The 16,270-nt window shown below is 39.7% G+C and overlaps 1 protein-coding gene across 1 annotated transcript in view; it reads right to left on the bottom strand.

Annotated features, from left to right (window-relative positions):
- The window catches only part of LOC124606219 (low-density lipoprotein receptor-related protein 4), a 633,935-nt gene extending 618,188 nt beyond the window's left edge, over positions 1 to 15,747 (bottom strand). The window contains exons 1-2 of the mRNA XM_047138193.1: positions 15,727 to 15,747; positions 11,895 to 12,089 (exon numbers count right to left, since the gene is read on the bottom strand). Of these exons, the coding sequence (XP_046994149.1) occupies positions 11,895 to 12,089; positions 15,727 to 15,747 (216 nt within the window). The remainder of the gene's footprint in view (positions 1 to 11,894; positions 12,090 to 15,726) is intronic.
- Positions 15,748 to 16,270: the final 523 nt, after the last annotated feature.

Genomic DNA, 16,270 nt, shown 5'->3' with positions numbered 1-16,270 from the left:
CACATTTTCTGCTTGTCAAAATGTGAATGCTGCCGGTGCAAATGCACTGCCGAAAAGCGTAGAGAAACAGATTCCAGACACTAATACATTATTATTGCAATTAATGCAACAAATGAAACAAAATCAGAGTCAAACACAGCAAAAGCTACAAAAGTTAGACAGAATGGAACAAAATCTTCGAAAGTTAGACACAATGGAACAAAATCAGAGACAAACACAGCAAAAGCTTCAAAAGTTAGACACAATGGAACAAAATCTTAAAAAGTTAGACACCACGCTTGAACAAACACGTGAAGATTTAACTACTGAGTTACATAACATCGAATCGAAATGTCAAAAAGTTTGTAATGACGAAAAAACACAAATTTGTGAGCGTTTCCAACCTATTTTTTCGCGTCATGAAAATGCATTACAGAATCACGAAGCAGCCTTAAAAGAACTGCAAACTATTGTTCATGAAAATCACGACACCTTGCAAGCTAAAATTGACTCTCTTGCATCTACCGATTCGGTTACGCAACTTGCAAAAACTCGAGAAAACTTAAACGACACAGTAGATACGATTTCAACACAAATGGACACTCTGAAACTTGGTTCAGAAAAACACACTGAGGAAATAAGTACACTATCGGAGAAAGTAGCCGAACTTTCGGATCAGTTCACTAACTTATCTACGAAGGTAGATGATAATCTGATTGACACAAAACCGGTAGTCTTTAATGACACAGAAGAGAGCGAACAAGTTAAGAAATTCAAACAAAATCAGAATCAAATTAATACGCAACACCAAAGAGAAATCCGGGAAGTACAAGATCAGCTGACACAGGTAATACAAGAATTACGTATTTCAGAGGACACTCGCGCTCCAACACGGGAAGAGGGACTTAGAAATACGGAAAAGCCGCAAAATAATAACACAGGGCATTTCGGAAATTATGAAAGAAATTGGCAAGGTGCACCGAATTTTGAAGTGGAACCGCCGAAACGACGTAACAATGACCGATATGCGACTCGCCGACATGATGACTTTGACTATAAGCTGTTCATTACTACACGTAAATTCAAAACATTTAAGAATTCTGGCAACGACATTCATCCACAAGCATGGCTCCATCAATTTTCTCATTGTTTTCCTCCCAAATGGTCATTGGAACACAGGTTAGAATTTATGTGTGGCTACTTAGAGAATGAACCAGCTGTAAGAATGCGATCGGTCATTCACGATTGTCGCAGTGAAGGAGAATTTTACCATGCCTTCCTCTCAGGATATTGGTCTCAAGCTACACAAGACCGAGTAAAACATAGCATCATGATGATGAAACACTTTGAACAATCTGAATTTTCCAGTCTTGTCAAATATTTTGAAGACATGTTGCATAAGAATCAGTATCTTTCAAACCCATACAGCCCCTCAGAACTCATCCGCATTTGCTTAATCAAACTGCCTGAACATTTACGACATATTATTTTAGCAGGACGTTGCAAAGACGACATTGAAGCTTTTCAGGGACTGTTACAAGAACTGGAAATTGACACTGACAATCGCGGAACGCGAAAACAGGAGTACAACAATTACAGGTCACATCTGTCACAATTCCGCGATGACAGAAATAATAAATGGACACGACAAGGCTATTCTTACAACGTAAATCGTGTCCAAAACAGACACCACCCGTATGACAACCGTTGGCTGAGTAGTAATAATTACAGGGAAAGATCACCTCTCCGCGGTAATGAATATCACAGAGACAATCAGAGAAACAGACAATATGGGAACCAAAATAATTATTATCAAGGGAGACAGAATAACTTTAGACGCAACGGTCCAGCGCGCAGTTACGACTCAGGGAGAAATTCTCCACCACGTGACCGACAAGAAAGAAACTATGGAATCTACCGACATGACGACAGACGGTATGATCGTAACGACAGACCTGAACTGCATCAGAACTGGCGGGATTTAAACAGGGCAGGGCCCTCTCGTCACGGTGAATTTGTAGAAGTTAGGTCTCCAAATCCCAATAACGACGCGTGCCAACAAAGAGACAATAGGCAATGACTCACACCGCTGGCAGCCACAAAACGTACTTATGAAACTAACGACGCAGCTGCCGTAGCTAGTAATTACGTCAAAATGGAAGACATTAGGGACATCTTACTCCAGGAACATGACGTAAAACATAACAACATTGCATATCCTGTGATTCACATTACAGTAAATGATGAAAAATTTACGGCAGTACTTGACTCTGGCAGTCCCATTTCAGTAATTAGTGAAACAGCCTTTAGCAAATGCAACAAATCGAACGATTGTCCCACACTTCCGTTACGTAAGATCAAATTACAAGGTGCAATCTTTGGAAAAAGTGTAGATGTACGCCAACAAACCAACTTAGAATTCTTTTGTCAAAGCCACAGCTTCTCTATGAGCTTTCTTATTGTTCCATTATTGTCGACGGAAATTATATTGGGAGTAGACTTTTTGAATGAATACAAAGCAATCTTAAGCTTTCACGATGCTGAAATAAGTTTAGAGAAAGAAGGTAAGTCATTAGCTTTGAAATTTGAAGACTGGCTCTCAAACCATGACGAGGAAATTAATCGGCTTTACCTTCTGTTAGACAACAGTTCGGAATTTTCTACGGAACTAGACACTAACAATCACTCTGCAAATACTGACAGGGATGATATCGATGGCGTATTTGAAACTAATGAGTTAATTCAGAATAAAATTCAAACAATTGAGAATTGTAATGACACTGATAGGCAGGACCTTTTTGAGATTTTACAAGCACATTCCACAGTTTTTACTCATAAAACAGGAATAATCAAGGGATTTCAATACCAATTTCGTGTTCGTGAGCATACTAAATTTTGTGTTAGACCATATGTAATTCCAGCACATTATAGGGACCGTGTTAGAACAGAAATACAATCTATGCTTGACAAGGGCATTATTGAGCCTGCAGTAAGCTCATACAACAATCCATTACATGTTGTTGAGAAGAAAAATGGATCGATCAGGCTTGTCTTAGATTCGAGACAAATCAATACTATAATTATTCCTGAAACAGACAGGCCGCAGACGATGGAAGAACTTCTTCAAAATTTTAATGGTGTAAAAGTGTTGTCTTCCATTGATCTCAGATCCAGCTTTTATCAGATCGAACTTCATCCAGAATGTAGAAAATACACAGCTTTTCTTTGTTTCGGCATTTGTTATCAGTTTCGGAAACTTCCTTTTGGTTTGAACATTTCTTCAGCAGCATTCATTCGCGGGCTAAATTCCATATTACCTGAGTTCTTAAAACGTCACATCACCTTATATGTGGACGATATTTTAATAGCAGAAGCTTCATGGGAACAGCATAATCGCATCCTCAACAGTTTGTTACGTATTTTTTCAGAATCTGGAATTACAGTTAACTTGGAAAAGTCTGGATTCGGTAGGTCAAAGGTGAGGTTTTTGGGACATATTATTTCTACTGAAGGAATTCAGCCGGATCCTGAAAAGTTAGAAGCAATCAGAGCCATTCCAGTTCCATCCACAAAAAAACAGGTCCGCAGTTTTCTAGGTCTCGTAAATTTTTACCGTCGTTTTCTGAATATGCAAATTCTTGTCACACCAAAACTTTGTTCTCTCACTGTAAAAAATGCTATTTGGAACTGGGACGAACAAGCACAGTTGGAATTCAATTCTTTGAAAGAAGCGTTACTTCACGCGCCAATACTAGCTCATCCAGATCTGTCACAAGATTTCTGCCTTAGCACGGATTCTTCTAAAGTCGGTCTTGGTGCCCATTTATTTCAAGAAGCCACAGAAAATGACACTACTGTTCAGAAAACCATTGCTTTTGCTAGTCGAGTGCTAACAAAATCTGAAAAAAATTATTCCGTTACTGAATTAGAAGCTTTAGCAATCGTTTGGGCATTTAACAAATTCCGTTTCTTTCTTTCTGGTAAGCACGTAAAAGTATACAGTGATCATCGTGCATTACAATTTCTTATGTCTTCAAAATTAAATCATGACAGGTTAAAACGTTGGGCATTGTTTCTGCAAGAATTCCGCTTCACAATAGTCTACATTCCCGGCAAGGAGAACATTGTTGCGGACGCGCTGTCACGCGCACCGGTTGGGCTTGAGAAAAGTAACACAGAAGGCAACATTGAGAAAAATTTCAGTATTCTTTACATTCAGAAAGTCGCCTTTGAAAACTTCATCACCACATCTTTAAAGGACATTGCTCATGAACAAGATAAAGATCCGATTTGGAAAGACATCAAAAGTAAATGGCATGAAAAGACACACACTCAGATTCGGCATTATTACCTGGTTAGAAACAACATACTCTTCAAACGCTGCACTGTTGATGACAAGCTATGGGTACTTTTCATTCCAGACGATTTTGTTAATAAGCTCATTTGGTACATTCATTTCAGCTACGCACATTTTGGCCCACGAAAATGTTATCATATTCTTCGAACGACTTGTTATTTTAACAATATGGTAAAGCGAATTCGAAGAGGCTTGTCTATTTGTAAACTTTGTCAAAAGGCGAAACCATCTACTATCTCACATCGTGCTCCGTTGTTTCCTATTATTCCTTCTAAATTAAAAGAATTTGCTGCTGTTGATCTCTTGGGACCGCTTGTCAGAACATCTAATGGATTTTCGTACGTTCTAGTCGCTGTTGAACTTACTTCAAAATTTGTTTCTTTCACACCGTTACGTAAAGCCACTGGACGGTCTGTATCCAACGCCTTTGTTAAAAATTTCTTACGTGAAGTTGGACACGTTAGTAAAGTAATTTCAGATAACGGACCGCAATTCAGATCTGCTGTTTGGTCACGCATGTTTGGCAACCATAAAATCAAACCTGTTTTTATTTCATTGTACCCACCACATTGTAACCCCTCCGAACGGATTATGAAAGAAATCAATAAGCTTTGCAGACTTTATTGTCACAGAAAGCATCAGCATTGGGACAGATATTTACACTTATTTCAAAACGTACTGAATGAAATGCCTCATGATTCCACTGCTTTACCACCTACTCTTGTACTGAAGAATGAAGAACCACCGAACAGAATCAGAGAGCTTGTACCTTTCCCAAATACACGTAAACTTCGACACAAAGACATAATTGAGTTGGCTCTTAAAAATATAAAATCTGCAGCAGACGAAAGGAGAAAACTACACGGTAAAGCAAATGAAAAGAAATTGTATATTGGTCAGAAAGTTCTCATTAAAGCTCATTCATTGTCACATAAGAAGAAACACTTGAGTCACAAATTCTTTCTAGTTTACAATGGACCTTACAGAATCCGACGTATACCACATGATAATTGCGTTGAAGTTGAAACTCTGCGTACTAGGAAGAGTAAAAGTTTACACCACATTTCACATGTAAAACAGTTTATTGAAAGATAATCTGCTTTTTAACTTTGTCTTTGCCATATAACTTTTCACTTTACATTACTAGTATGCATTGTCAGACTTAGAAACTGTTACCATGCAACAATGTTTGAAGTTAAATATCCAATCAAGAACCAAGAGAACTTATTTAAACAGAAATAATGAATGCATTGTTATTGTGAACAGACGACACAGTGTTATTGTGTGTGTACATTCTTGCTTGTTAGTGGCTCGATTACGTAACGACTATAAGGCTTACATACTTAGAACATGTACTGCTAATGAGATTCTAATGCAACATTTTGGTTTACTTGAAAATACATTCTGGATTTAAAGTACTTTCTGTGAGATACCAGATGAGACAGTGGTTAGTTTATGTGACAGCTACACGATTTTATCACGACGCTACTAATGAGTGACCATTTACAGTGTTGCTTTTGCGGTGTTTGTGTTTTATATCTGCACAGTTTTCTGTATTATTCTGGAAAGTAAAACATGTTTTAGTAGTAACTTCTGTGGTATAGCTACAATGAGGCAGCCTTTTCCGTAGCACAACAATACGTTACAGCACAGTAATTTCTTCATCACAACAATAAGCGTAATAACTAAGATATCTATACGCAAAGCATTTCACTTTTGTTTATCATGAGGTAAGTACATTGGCTTCTGCAGAACTTAACTTTCGGAGGACAATAACTACGACACTTCCACAGAGATTATCTTACAGCAAGACGCACATTTAGCGCTACAGGACACGTATTTGAGTGATTAATTTTGCACTTAAATCATTTATTCTTAAAGATATTTGAAGCACAATGATACAAAGGTTTTCCGTGACACATTTCATTCCATTGCTGTAATCTGTAACACCTGAGGGTATTATTCATTAATCCTCAGGGGGGTACACGCCTACTTTGTGTACCATGTGTTTGGCAAGCACAAGGAGCCCTAGCTAATATGGTATTTGCTTATACAACTTTACACATTGGTACCATATTTCTCTAACACACAAATTACACAGCTATCTGATCATTTAACTGAGAGATAAACTTTTTTTTACTACATCAGTGACACATGTTTACGCAATTACACAGTTGGATAACTTCACACTTACGAAATTGTATTTTGTCTGTACTTTGTGAAATGCTCATATTTTTCGGAACCATTGTGATACTATGAGAGCTTTGAATGTCGTATTTCTTGTGGGATCATGATTTTTAAAGTACGTTTGAGGTAGATGACACTATTGAAATGAGCAGAGAAATTTTTTAGGTTTTGAAATTATTGGAGGAAGCTACGACGATTTTGAGAGTTGACTGAAGTGTTATGATGTTATTATTACGATGACTATGTGTATTATGCTGTTGCGGTATGTTTATGATCAGTAAGCTGATGCTATATGAGTTATTTGATTATGCTACATATCTGTAATGATGAAATATTGAAGACGTGTCGACGAATAAGGTAAGGAATAATGAGTAGTGGTTAGGGACTCTGGTTTGTGATAAAGGTTGTTGGAAACCAAGAATCGTACTTTAAGAGTTATGAAATGTGTGTATATGCGTGAATGTATCACAATGCTGGCGAAAATTTTTTGGACGCTGTTATATTTATAGGATTTTGTTTCTACAGATTTGTAACCCAAATTCTTGACCTGTGAAATATTTTTATATGAGACTGTCACTGTAGCGGAAACTGGTGTCGTAAATATTTTGGTAAGAAAGTTAAGTGACCACCTGCACCTAATGCGTCGTGGGCACCCAGCTGGGCGACAGTCACCTTAAAAAAAAGCCATTAGCATGTGTGTGCCTTCCAGAGGCACAGGTGAAAAAAAAAAAGGGAGGCCAGTATCCTCGCTATTGACGTTCCTTTTTAGAAAGCATCGGAAAAACGACACGGTCGAACTTGATAACATATGATTACACTGTGGAGCTCTTAATTTATGATTTACTGAAATGCCTAATGAAATGACGAGAAATATTTTTATGTCTATACATCTGATTATGACTACTGTCTCTCTAGTTGAGAGATTTTTCTACTAACTTATGAAATGCCTAATGACTACTGAATGATGTTCTTATGCTTTACTTTGTACATAGTTGCTTATTTCATTTGATATCTAGTTTCTAGCTGCACTGCAGTATTGGTTAAAGTAAAATTTAATAGATGTACTAATATAAAAATTTTATGCCTACAGATCCAGTCAATAAGAAATTAACGATCTACTTCCAAGAAAACAAGGGCACATAAATAGACATTTCCCTTCACAGGAATTGCATAAATAATTTCTTTACGATTTGGAAACTTATCTGCTAGTGTAAGTTCTCGTGGCGCATCACTCTAGTGTTAAGATGTGACATAGGTATTAGACATGCCCATTTTTAGTGTACTATTTTTTCTGCTTGAGCTTTGTCATGCTTAGGTATATGTTATAGCATTTACTGCTGCTGTTTGCCAGGCATAGTGCTACTGAATTTCAATTTGTGTTACTCTGCTAAGCCAGATTTATTTTTCTTGTTTGCTGCGCATTGCCTCATATTAGTTGTAATGTTGAATTACTTGGTAATTTAGATTTACTGTAGCTTGCTTTGCAAATTTCCATTTTTTTTCATTGCTGTTTGCGTTAATTGTTTTGTGCTTCTGCATTGCCTCGTCCCTTAGTTTAGCATCTGAGCTCAGTAGATTTAAGTTAGCTTAAGAGGGGTAGACTATATAAGAAACTGACTATGGAGAATAGGTAAAGAATGCGTTGCGAAGTTATATGACAAAGATTTGGGCCAAAATGAGTATTGGACACTGAGAAATAATTATATTGAAAGAAATATGAATAGAATACAGAAAGCAGGTATAGATAGGACTTTTTGGGAATAATGATGAATGAAGGGAGATCTCCAAGAAGTAAAGAAAGTTTTGTTTGCAAAATACTGCAGTAAAACAAACCCTGTCCTTTCCTTTTGTATTATTATGCTATGTGTTTGTGTACCCTTGTGTATTTGTGTACTTCTTGTCTTTATGTGTTTAGCTGATGAGAGCTATGTGGCAGAATTTTTCTAATACTATGTTATTTACTTTGCAAAGATGTTTAGACATTATTTATTCTGTTTTGTTTTAATGCTCATGTGTGAAGTTGATATTTCAAAAGTTATTCTGATATTTTATGTATTTACTTACATCATAATTCCGGTAACACTGATGTATATGTTTATTTCTATTCTTTTGTAAAGCCTGTGTTACTACAAATGTTATCTGTATTGTTCTGTTCTTTAATGATGTATTTTGTACCTTTGTAATTTTATTTTCATGTTGTAAATTTATAATTGTATAGACACCAGTTCTTCAAATTAAGTTACATTTCACTGCACACGTTTCTGTTGGTCATAGTATATGGACAATATGTGAGAAGTAGGGACTGTTAGTGTTTGCACGTGTGTTAATAATTCAGCAAGGGACTGGATAACAGCATTGCTGGTTCTAAGGACAATTCCAAAAACTTTGTGAGTGCACAAGTGGTGGTTATGGACTTGCTACATTATCTGCAAGACTCTTCAATGGTGATTGTGCACCTGCACAGTCACAACAGATGGCTGCTGGCCATTTCCACAAGGACTACAGTGGATCTGCATCTTTGATGACCCAACGATACCATTATTTCTACAAGGACTACAGTGGGTCTACACCCTTGCTGACTCACCAGTACCATTATTTCTACAAGGACTGCAGTGGGTCTGCACCTCTGGTGGCCCACCAATACCGTAATCTCTACCAGGACTACAATGGGTATGCTCTGTGATGACTTACCTACCAATATTCTTCAAAACTTCGACTGACTCTGTGGTGGGTTTGCTCTGTTGTGGCCCATTACTTGTCTGCATGTCAAGAGTCAGCACTGTCTTTCCATTGGAAGGACACTACTTCTTCAAGACTGCATGGAAATCCACTACTTCTGTGTGCATTCTCTTTTACTGTTCAGACTTTGACAAAAAAGAAAAACACTGTAATTTTACTGTGATGAATCAGGACTGTCTTCATAGACTGTGAGAAAATTTTAGCTTTTGACCAACATTGTATCAATAAGTGCGTGCATTTGATATCTTTGTTATTGTAATTATGAACAATTTTATCAAATCATTATTGGCCACTGCCCAAAACAATTTGTAAAATTTTTTGTGGGGAGCATGGGGGCTATGTAAGTAGGCTGTTTAGGTTTTTATATTGGTAACGCCACGTAGCGCTCTGTATAAAAATCACTGGCGGTGCTGCAGTCTGTGGCTAGTTTGCATTGTTGTCTGCCATTGTAGTGTTGGGCAGCGGCAGCTGGATGTGAACAGCGCGTAGCGTTGCGCAGTTGGAGGTGAGCCGCCAGTAGTGGTAGATGTGGGGAGAGAGATGGCGGAGTTTTGTGATTTGTCATGAACTGCTATATATATTATGACTATTAAGGTAAATACATTGTTTGTTCTCTATTAATATCTTTCATTTGCTAACTATCCCTATCAGTAGTTAGTGCTTTCCGTTGTTTGAATCTTTTATTTAGCTGGCAGTAGTGGCGCTAGCTGTATTGCAGTAGTTCGAGTAACCAAGATTTTTGTGAGGTAAGCGATTTGTGAAATGCATAGGTTAATGTTAGTCAGGGCCATTCTTTTGTAGGGATTTCTGAAAGTCAGATTGCGTTGCGCTAAAAATATTGTGTGTCAGGTTAAGCACAGTCATGTATAAATTTTTCTAAGGGGACGTTTCAAAGTCTCTCATTCTACAGACAAGGTACGCTCTCTCAATATCGTGTTACGAAGACGACTTCACCCAGCTGGACACCCGCAAATAGTACAAACAGTAGATTCGGCGGAAAAGTTTAAGATCACACAATATGCAATCTATTTTTTGGGCTGGTCATGTAAAAGCTATACAGACAAGAATCCTGGTAAAAAGGGCTTATATTCTCAATGATTTTAATTCACTTGTTATAATGGATTATAACGGTAAGAAGGAATAGAAATTCGATAAACGTGGGAGGACAGAGAGTAGGAATTGCGGCAGGGTTTTGATATGCACGGAGATCTTCGTGCGTTTTGCAACGTGTTCTGGTGCTTCTTCCGCGACCTCAGTGCCGCACTGACCCCATGTCGGAAGCAGCTCATCAGTCATGCAAGCCGCCACGCGGGATGTCTCCGCTCTGACACAGTCCGTCTACAAGTGGAGTGTTGCATCAACCCGAAAACTGTTGGCCATTCTTTGGCGGTTGGTTTCAGACAGGTTAGAAGCAAGGCCGAAGAAAAATCGAGATACGTTCATAGGATTTGTCAACCTGGACTAGATGTTTGACATTCTGAGAAAAGTAGGATTAAGCCATATGGAAAAACGGGTGATGTACAGTTTGTACAAGAACCAAGGGGCAACAATAAGAGTGGGAGACAAAGATTAAAAAGGGTGTAAGACAGGGAATGGTGAGTGTCTTGAAAGGAGGATGTAAGATGAACATCAACAAAAGCAAAAAAATGGTTCAAACGGCTCTGAGCACTATGGGACTTAACATCTCAGGTCATCAGTCCCCTAGAACTTAGAACTACTTAAACCTAACTAACCTAAGGACATCACACGCATCCATGCCCGAGGCGGGATTCGAACCTGCGACCGTAGCGGTCACGCGGTTCCAGACTGAAGCGCCTAGAACCGCTCGGCCACCAGCGGCCGGCAACAAAAGCAAAACGAGGATAATTGAATGTAGTCGAATTAAGTCGGGTGATGCTGAGGGAATTAGATTCGGAGATGAGACGCTTAAAGTAGTAAAGGAGTTTTGCTATTTGGGGAGCAAAATAACTGATGATGGTCGAAGTAGAGAGGATATAAAATGTACACTGGCAATGGCAAGGAAAGCATTTCTGAAGAAGAGGAATTTGTTAACATCGAGTATAGATTTAAGTGTCAGGAAGTCGTTTCTGAAAGTATTTGTATGGAATGTAGCCATGTATGGAAGTGAAACGTGGACGATAAATAGTTTGGACAAGAAGAGAATAGAAGCTTTCGAAATGTGGTGCTACAGAAGAATGCTGAAGGTTAGATGGGTAGATCACGTAACTAATAAGGAGGTATTGAATAGAATAGGGGAGAAGAGGAGTTTGTGGCACAACTTGACAAGAAGAAGGGACCGGTTGGTAGGACACGTTCTGAGGCATCAAGGGATCACAGATTTAGTATTGGAGGGCAGCGTGGAGGGTAAAAATCGTAGAGGGAGACCAAGAGATGAATACACTAAGCAGATTCAGAAGGATGTAGGCTGCAGTAAGTACTGGGAGATGAAGAAGCTTGCACAGGGTAGAGTAGCATGGGGAGCTGCATCAAACCAGTCTCAGGACTGAAGACCACAACAACAACAACAACAACAAGACAGGGATATAGTTTTTCGCGCCTGCTGTTGAATCTACGCAGTGAAGAAGCAGTGACAGAAACAAAAGAAAGAGGCAGGCACGGTGCTGCGACTGACCTCGTCGGGCGGCGGCGCGGCGCCGGGCGCGGGTGCGGGCGCGCAGTCGTCCTCGTCCTCGCTCTCGGCGCAGTCGGTGTGTCCGTCGCAGCGCCACGACGGCGGGATGCAGGCGCACGTCTTCACGCACGTGTACTGGCCCGCGCGGCACACGTCCGTGCACGGGTACACCTCCTCGTCCTCCACCTGCTCCTCCTGCGGGCAGCGGCCAACAGCGTCAGCGGTAAGCGACGGAGAAGGCGCCGTCTACTTCCTCTCGCTACCTTCCGAAATTTTGCTCCACGCGATACTTCTCTAACATTCTGCGTGGTGCCTCTTTGTTCTAAGTCGTGTCTCCCTACCACTTTCGCGCAACGACGCTCTAAGCGTTTTTTTTTTTTTTTTTTTTTTTTTTTTTTTAGGGAATTGACTACTAGTTTGAACCTGGGACCTGTTGCTGGTAAGGAGACACCAGACATGACATGTAGAGTTCAGTGAGACCAGCGATGATTTAATCAAATACTTAATGATTTCAGCGTCAACTCCACTGCACTCCCTGTAAAAGAATCTTAATACTAACTAAATTTAGAGGAAGGGGTTCAAGGCTTTCCTATTTTTAGTTAGCTGGTAAAATAACGCCGAAAAAGCAGTTAAGTTTACCATTGGAAATTTCATTCTACTCACAAAACATTGTTTATAAATTGCACTATTGATAAAAGGAAATGTTTTAATACAGGATAATAAAAACCAACTGCGTTCAACAAAAATGTGAATGAATATTCCCTGAATGGGTTTCCAAGCTCTACAATGGATCGAAGGATGACCTATCCCATATCACATCTATAATCTAGGTTTAAATTAAGTTTCATAAAAGAGAAAACTATCAAAAATGGTCTACAGTGACCCTCAATTATCTTTAATTTATTTAACTTGTCGTAAATTATAGTGGCTGATGTGGTTTCTCAATAATTATATAACAGAAAAATCATCGCGTTTCAGATTTTAACTTCAATTAGCAAATGTGAATACCATGAGCTTTAATTGACGATCGACACTAGTATTACGCAAAAAGGGGATGTAACAGATGAAACTTCTGCAGTTCTGAGTGTAGCCTTATGCCCTCTTATGCGGGCGGCATCGCGTGTGTTCATTACCTTGTCGGTGTTTAGGCAGCATCAGGGGGTGGTGGGCAGCGCAGCTCCACACACCTCGCCGTCTCGGAAGCAACTTTCTAACTTCTCTTTACTACAATTTCCCGAAGTTGGTTTAAGAAAACCTATCTGGCTGTGTTTTCAACTGACCAATCAGGGTCTCAATGTTAACCTTAAGCTCCGCCTACAAAAATTCTGTCTATCCAACGAGAAACGTTATACTTTTCGTGGTGGGGCAATGTTTTTAATGTTTGCAACGTAACAGAGACACGAAAAGGTCTCACGCTAAAACTTACAGCTGGTGTAGCCCTTTTAGTGTTATCGTAAGATCTATACTGTTCTTCTGCAGGTCTATATGTTTTAACATGGGCTGGGGGGGGGGGGGGGTGGTCCTGGCGGTCAGCCGGCGATGTGGGTGTACGTCCCTTATCGTAGGACCTTCTAGCTTAACACGGTTCTGCTCTCGGCTTCTGTTCTCGTTTCTCCCCTCGGAACTGGGTCTGTTTCACGGTGGGAAGGTATGACATGCCTTTAGGTGTTCTTGTGTTAGTCTGTGGTATTCCGTTTGCTCACTCGTTGATCGTATTACTATGGTTAATTTAATGTCAGGATTTATTCGGAGCTATGTGACGTACTGCCGGATTTGCTATCATGTCAGGGTTTTCATGGAAGGTGTTGGATTTGCCTGACACCTTACACTTCTACTAATCGCATAAAATAGCTTCGAGATATGAGCGGCTGGAGGGAAACAGAGGTAGGCGCCTCTACCGTCTATTTTATGTTACAGAGGAATCGGTGCTGCCAACAAACAGCAGAATACACTGTTCCCAGTTCACTAGGGACAAGCCAGCCGGTGTGGCCGTGCGGTTCTAAGCGCGTCAGTTTGGAACCGCGTGACCGCTATGGTCGCAGGTTCGAATCCTGCCTCGGGCATGGATGTGTGTGATGTTCTTAGGTTAGTTAGGTTTAAGTAGTTCTAAGTTCTAGCGGACTGATGACCTCAGTAGTTAAGTTCCATAGTGCTCAGAGCCATTCACTAGGGACACCTTGTACGAAATTCCAAACTACAGTGCTATCTCGTGGTGAATTGCGTCGTTACGGTGCTTTAAATTCCAATAACAGCTGTGCACGAGGCGCGACAATAAAGTAACGAGACAGGAGAAAAAAATTTTTTACTTACCGTTTTAGTCAAGTTCAGTGTTGTCTCCTTCAAAGTAGTTCCCTTCTGATTGCACACACTTTTTCAGCGTTTCTGGAATTGATTGTAACATTTCTGGAGCTCATCTTCTGTAATATCCTCCAAGACCCTCGTCACAGTTTTTTGGACATCTTGTGTTGTTTGAAAATGGTGTTCCTTGACCGCTGTTTTGACTCTTGCAAATAGAATAAAGTCGCACAGAGCGATATCTGATGAATAATGTGGCTGTGGTAGTACTGAAATTTGTTTTGAGGTTAAAAATTGCTGTACTGACAGAGCAGTATGGGATGGCGCATTATCGTGATGCAGAATCCAATTATCAGCAATGTTGGCACGGACACGAAGAACTCTTTTACGAAGTCTTTCTAAAATTTCTTTGTGGTAATATTGGTTAACTGTTCGTCCAGGATGCACTCACTCTTTATGAACAATACCCTTGGAATCAAAGAAGTACACAAGCATTCATTTCACTTTTGACTTTGACATGCGAGCTTTTTTTGTTCACTTTTGAGCACCATTGCAAACTTTGGCGTTTTGTCTCTGGACCGTACTGAAAAAACCAACTTTCATCACCAGTGATAACACGGCTCAAGAATTCTGGATTGATTTCCGTTTGCCCTAACAGATCGGCTGCCACATTTTTCCGTGTTTCTCGCTGTTGTGGTGTGAGATTTCTGGGGACCATTTTTGCACAAATCTTTCTCATACCAAGATCTTCAGTTATTATTAGACGAACCATTTCTCGATTGATGTTCAGTTCTTCTGCAATCATTTTCACAGATAATCTTCGATCAGATCGTACGAGTTCACGCACCCTGGCCAAGTTGGCATTGGTCCGTGAGGTTGATGGTCGTCCACTGCGGTCTTCATCTTCAACATTCGTTCTGCCTTCACTAAACATCTTATGCCAACGAAAAACTTGAGCTCTTGACATAACCTCCTCTCCAAAAGCCTTCTGAAGCCTACGGTAAGTTGTCGTCGATTTTTCGTCCAATTTAACGCAAAAAGAAATGGCATACAGTTGCGCAATATTATGCTGTTCCATTTCCATTACGAGAGACACAAACACGTGTTAACTTAATACAGCACAACTCACGACTGAGCAGTTGCATCGATGTGCTGCTTGGACTAAAAGCAGCTTATACACCAAGGTCAAAGATATTGTGCCTACGCAAGCCTGCACGGTTGCCACATCTTGCAAAGAAAATCAGTCTCTTACTTTATTGTGGCACTTCATAGATGGTCAAAGCAGGCGTCCCGGCTGCAAAATGTAACAGTATGTGTCTGATGACACACGTAAAATGGCGATGGAGCAATGAAGCAATATCAAGTTTTGTTCAGTTATTGTAAAATTTTATAAACTTTCTATACAATTTTTAAAACTTTTAAAAATTTTATATATATTGTTTCAATCGCACCTGAAGTTAATTTTTTTTTTTTTTTTTTGCGAACTGATGACCAGTTTCGGTAGCTTAACTACCATCTTCAGACCAAATGCACTCACCGTGTACAAAGGCCACTGCATTGTCCACAATATTCTTATTTTAAATTAGCGTTAATTAGTTAAGCCACCGAAATTGGTCATCACTTCATAAAAAAGTATTTGATGCTAAATGCGTTTGAGACAATATACAGAAAAATTCCGAAAGTTTTAAAAAGTTTTATAGCGAGTCTTTAATTTTTTTATAATTTTAGAATAACTGATTATCTGATTACGATCCCTTTTACCTATTATGACATGGTCAGATATATTCATCATTTTTTGTGTGAAGTTAGGCACATCAGCCAGTGAATTCGTCGAATTCGAGCCGAATACCGAAAGGCAAGGTTGTGGTCGTTCACTCCGCCAGAACAACGCCTCAGCCCACGAAGCGAAGGTCGTGCCCGAATGTTCGGCCAGCAAACGGATCACAGTCCTGGTTCACCGCCCCAGGCGACTTCTGATTGTTATCCAAATTGAATTTGGCTGTAAAAGGACACCGTTACTACGCAGTTAAGGACATTCAACAGAACTGTACACCAGTACCACAAGCAAATCCAAAAAAGGA

Source organism: Schistocerca americana, chromosome 3 (genome assembly GCF_021461395.2).
Source record: "Schistocerca americana isolate TAMUIC-IGC-003095 chromosome 3, iqSchAmer2.1, whole genome shotgun sequence".
NCBI lineage: Eukaryota > Metazoa > Arthropoda > Insecta > Orthoptera > Acrididae > Schistocerca > Schistocerca americana.
The sequence above is the reverse complement of the archived record's forward strand: the minus strand, read 5'-3'. Positions and strand labels throughout refer to the sequence as shown.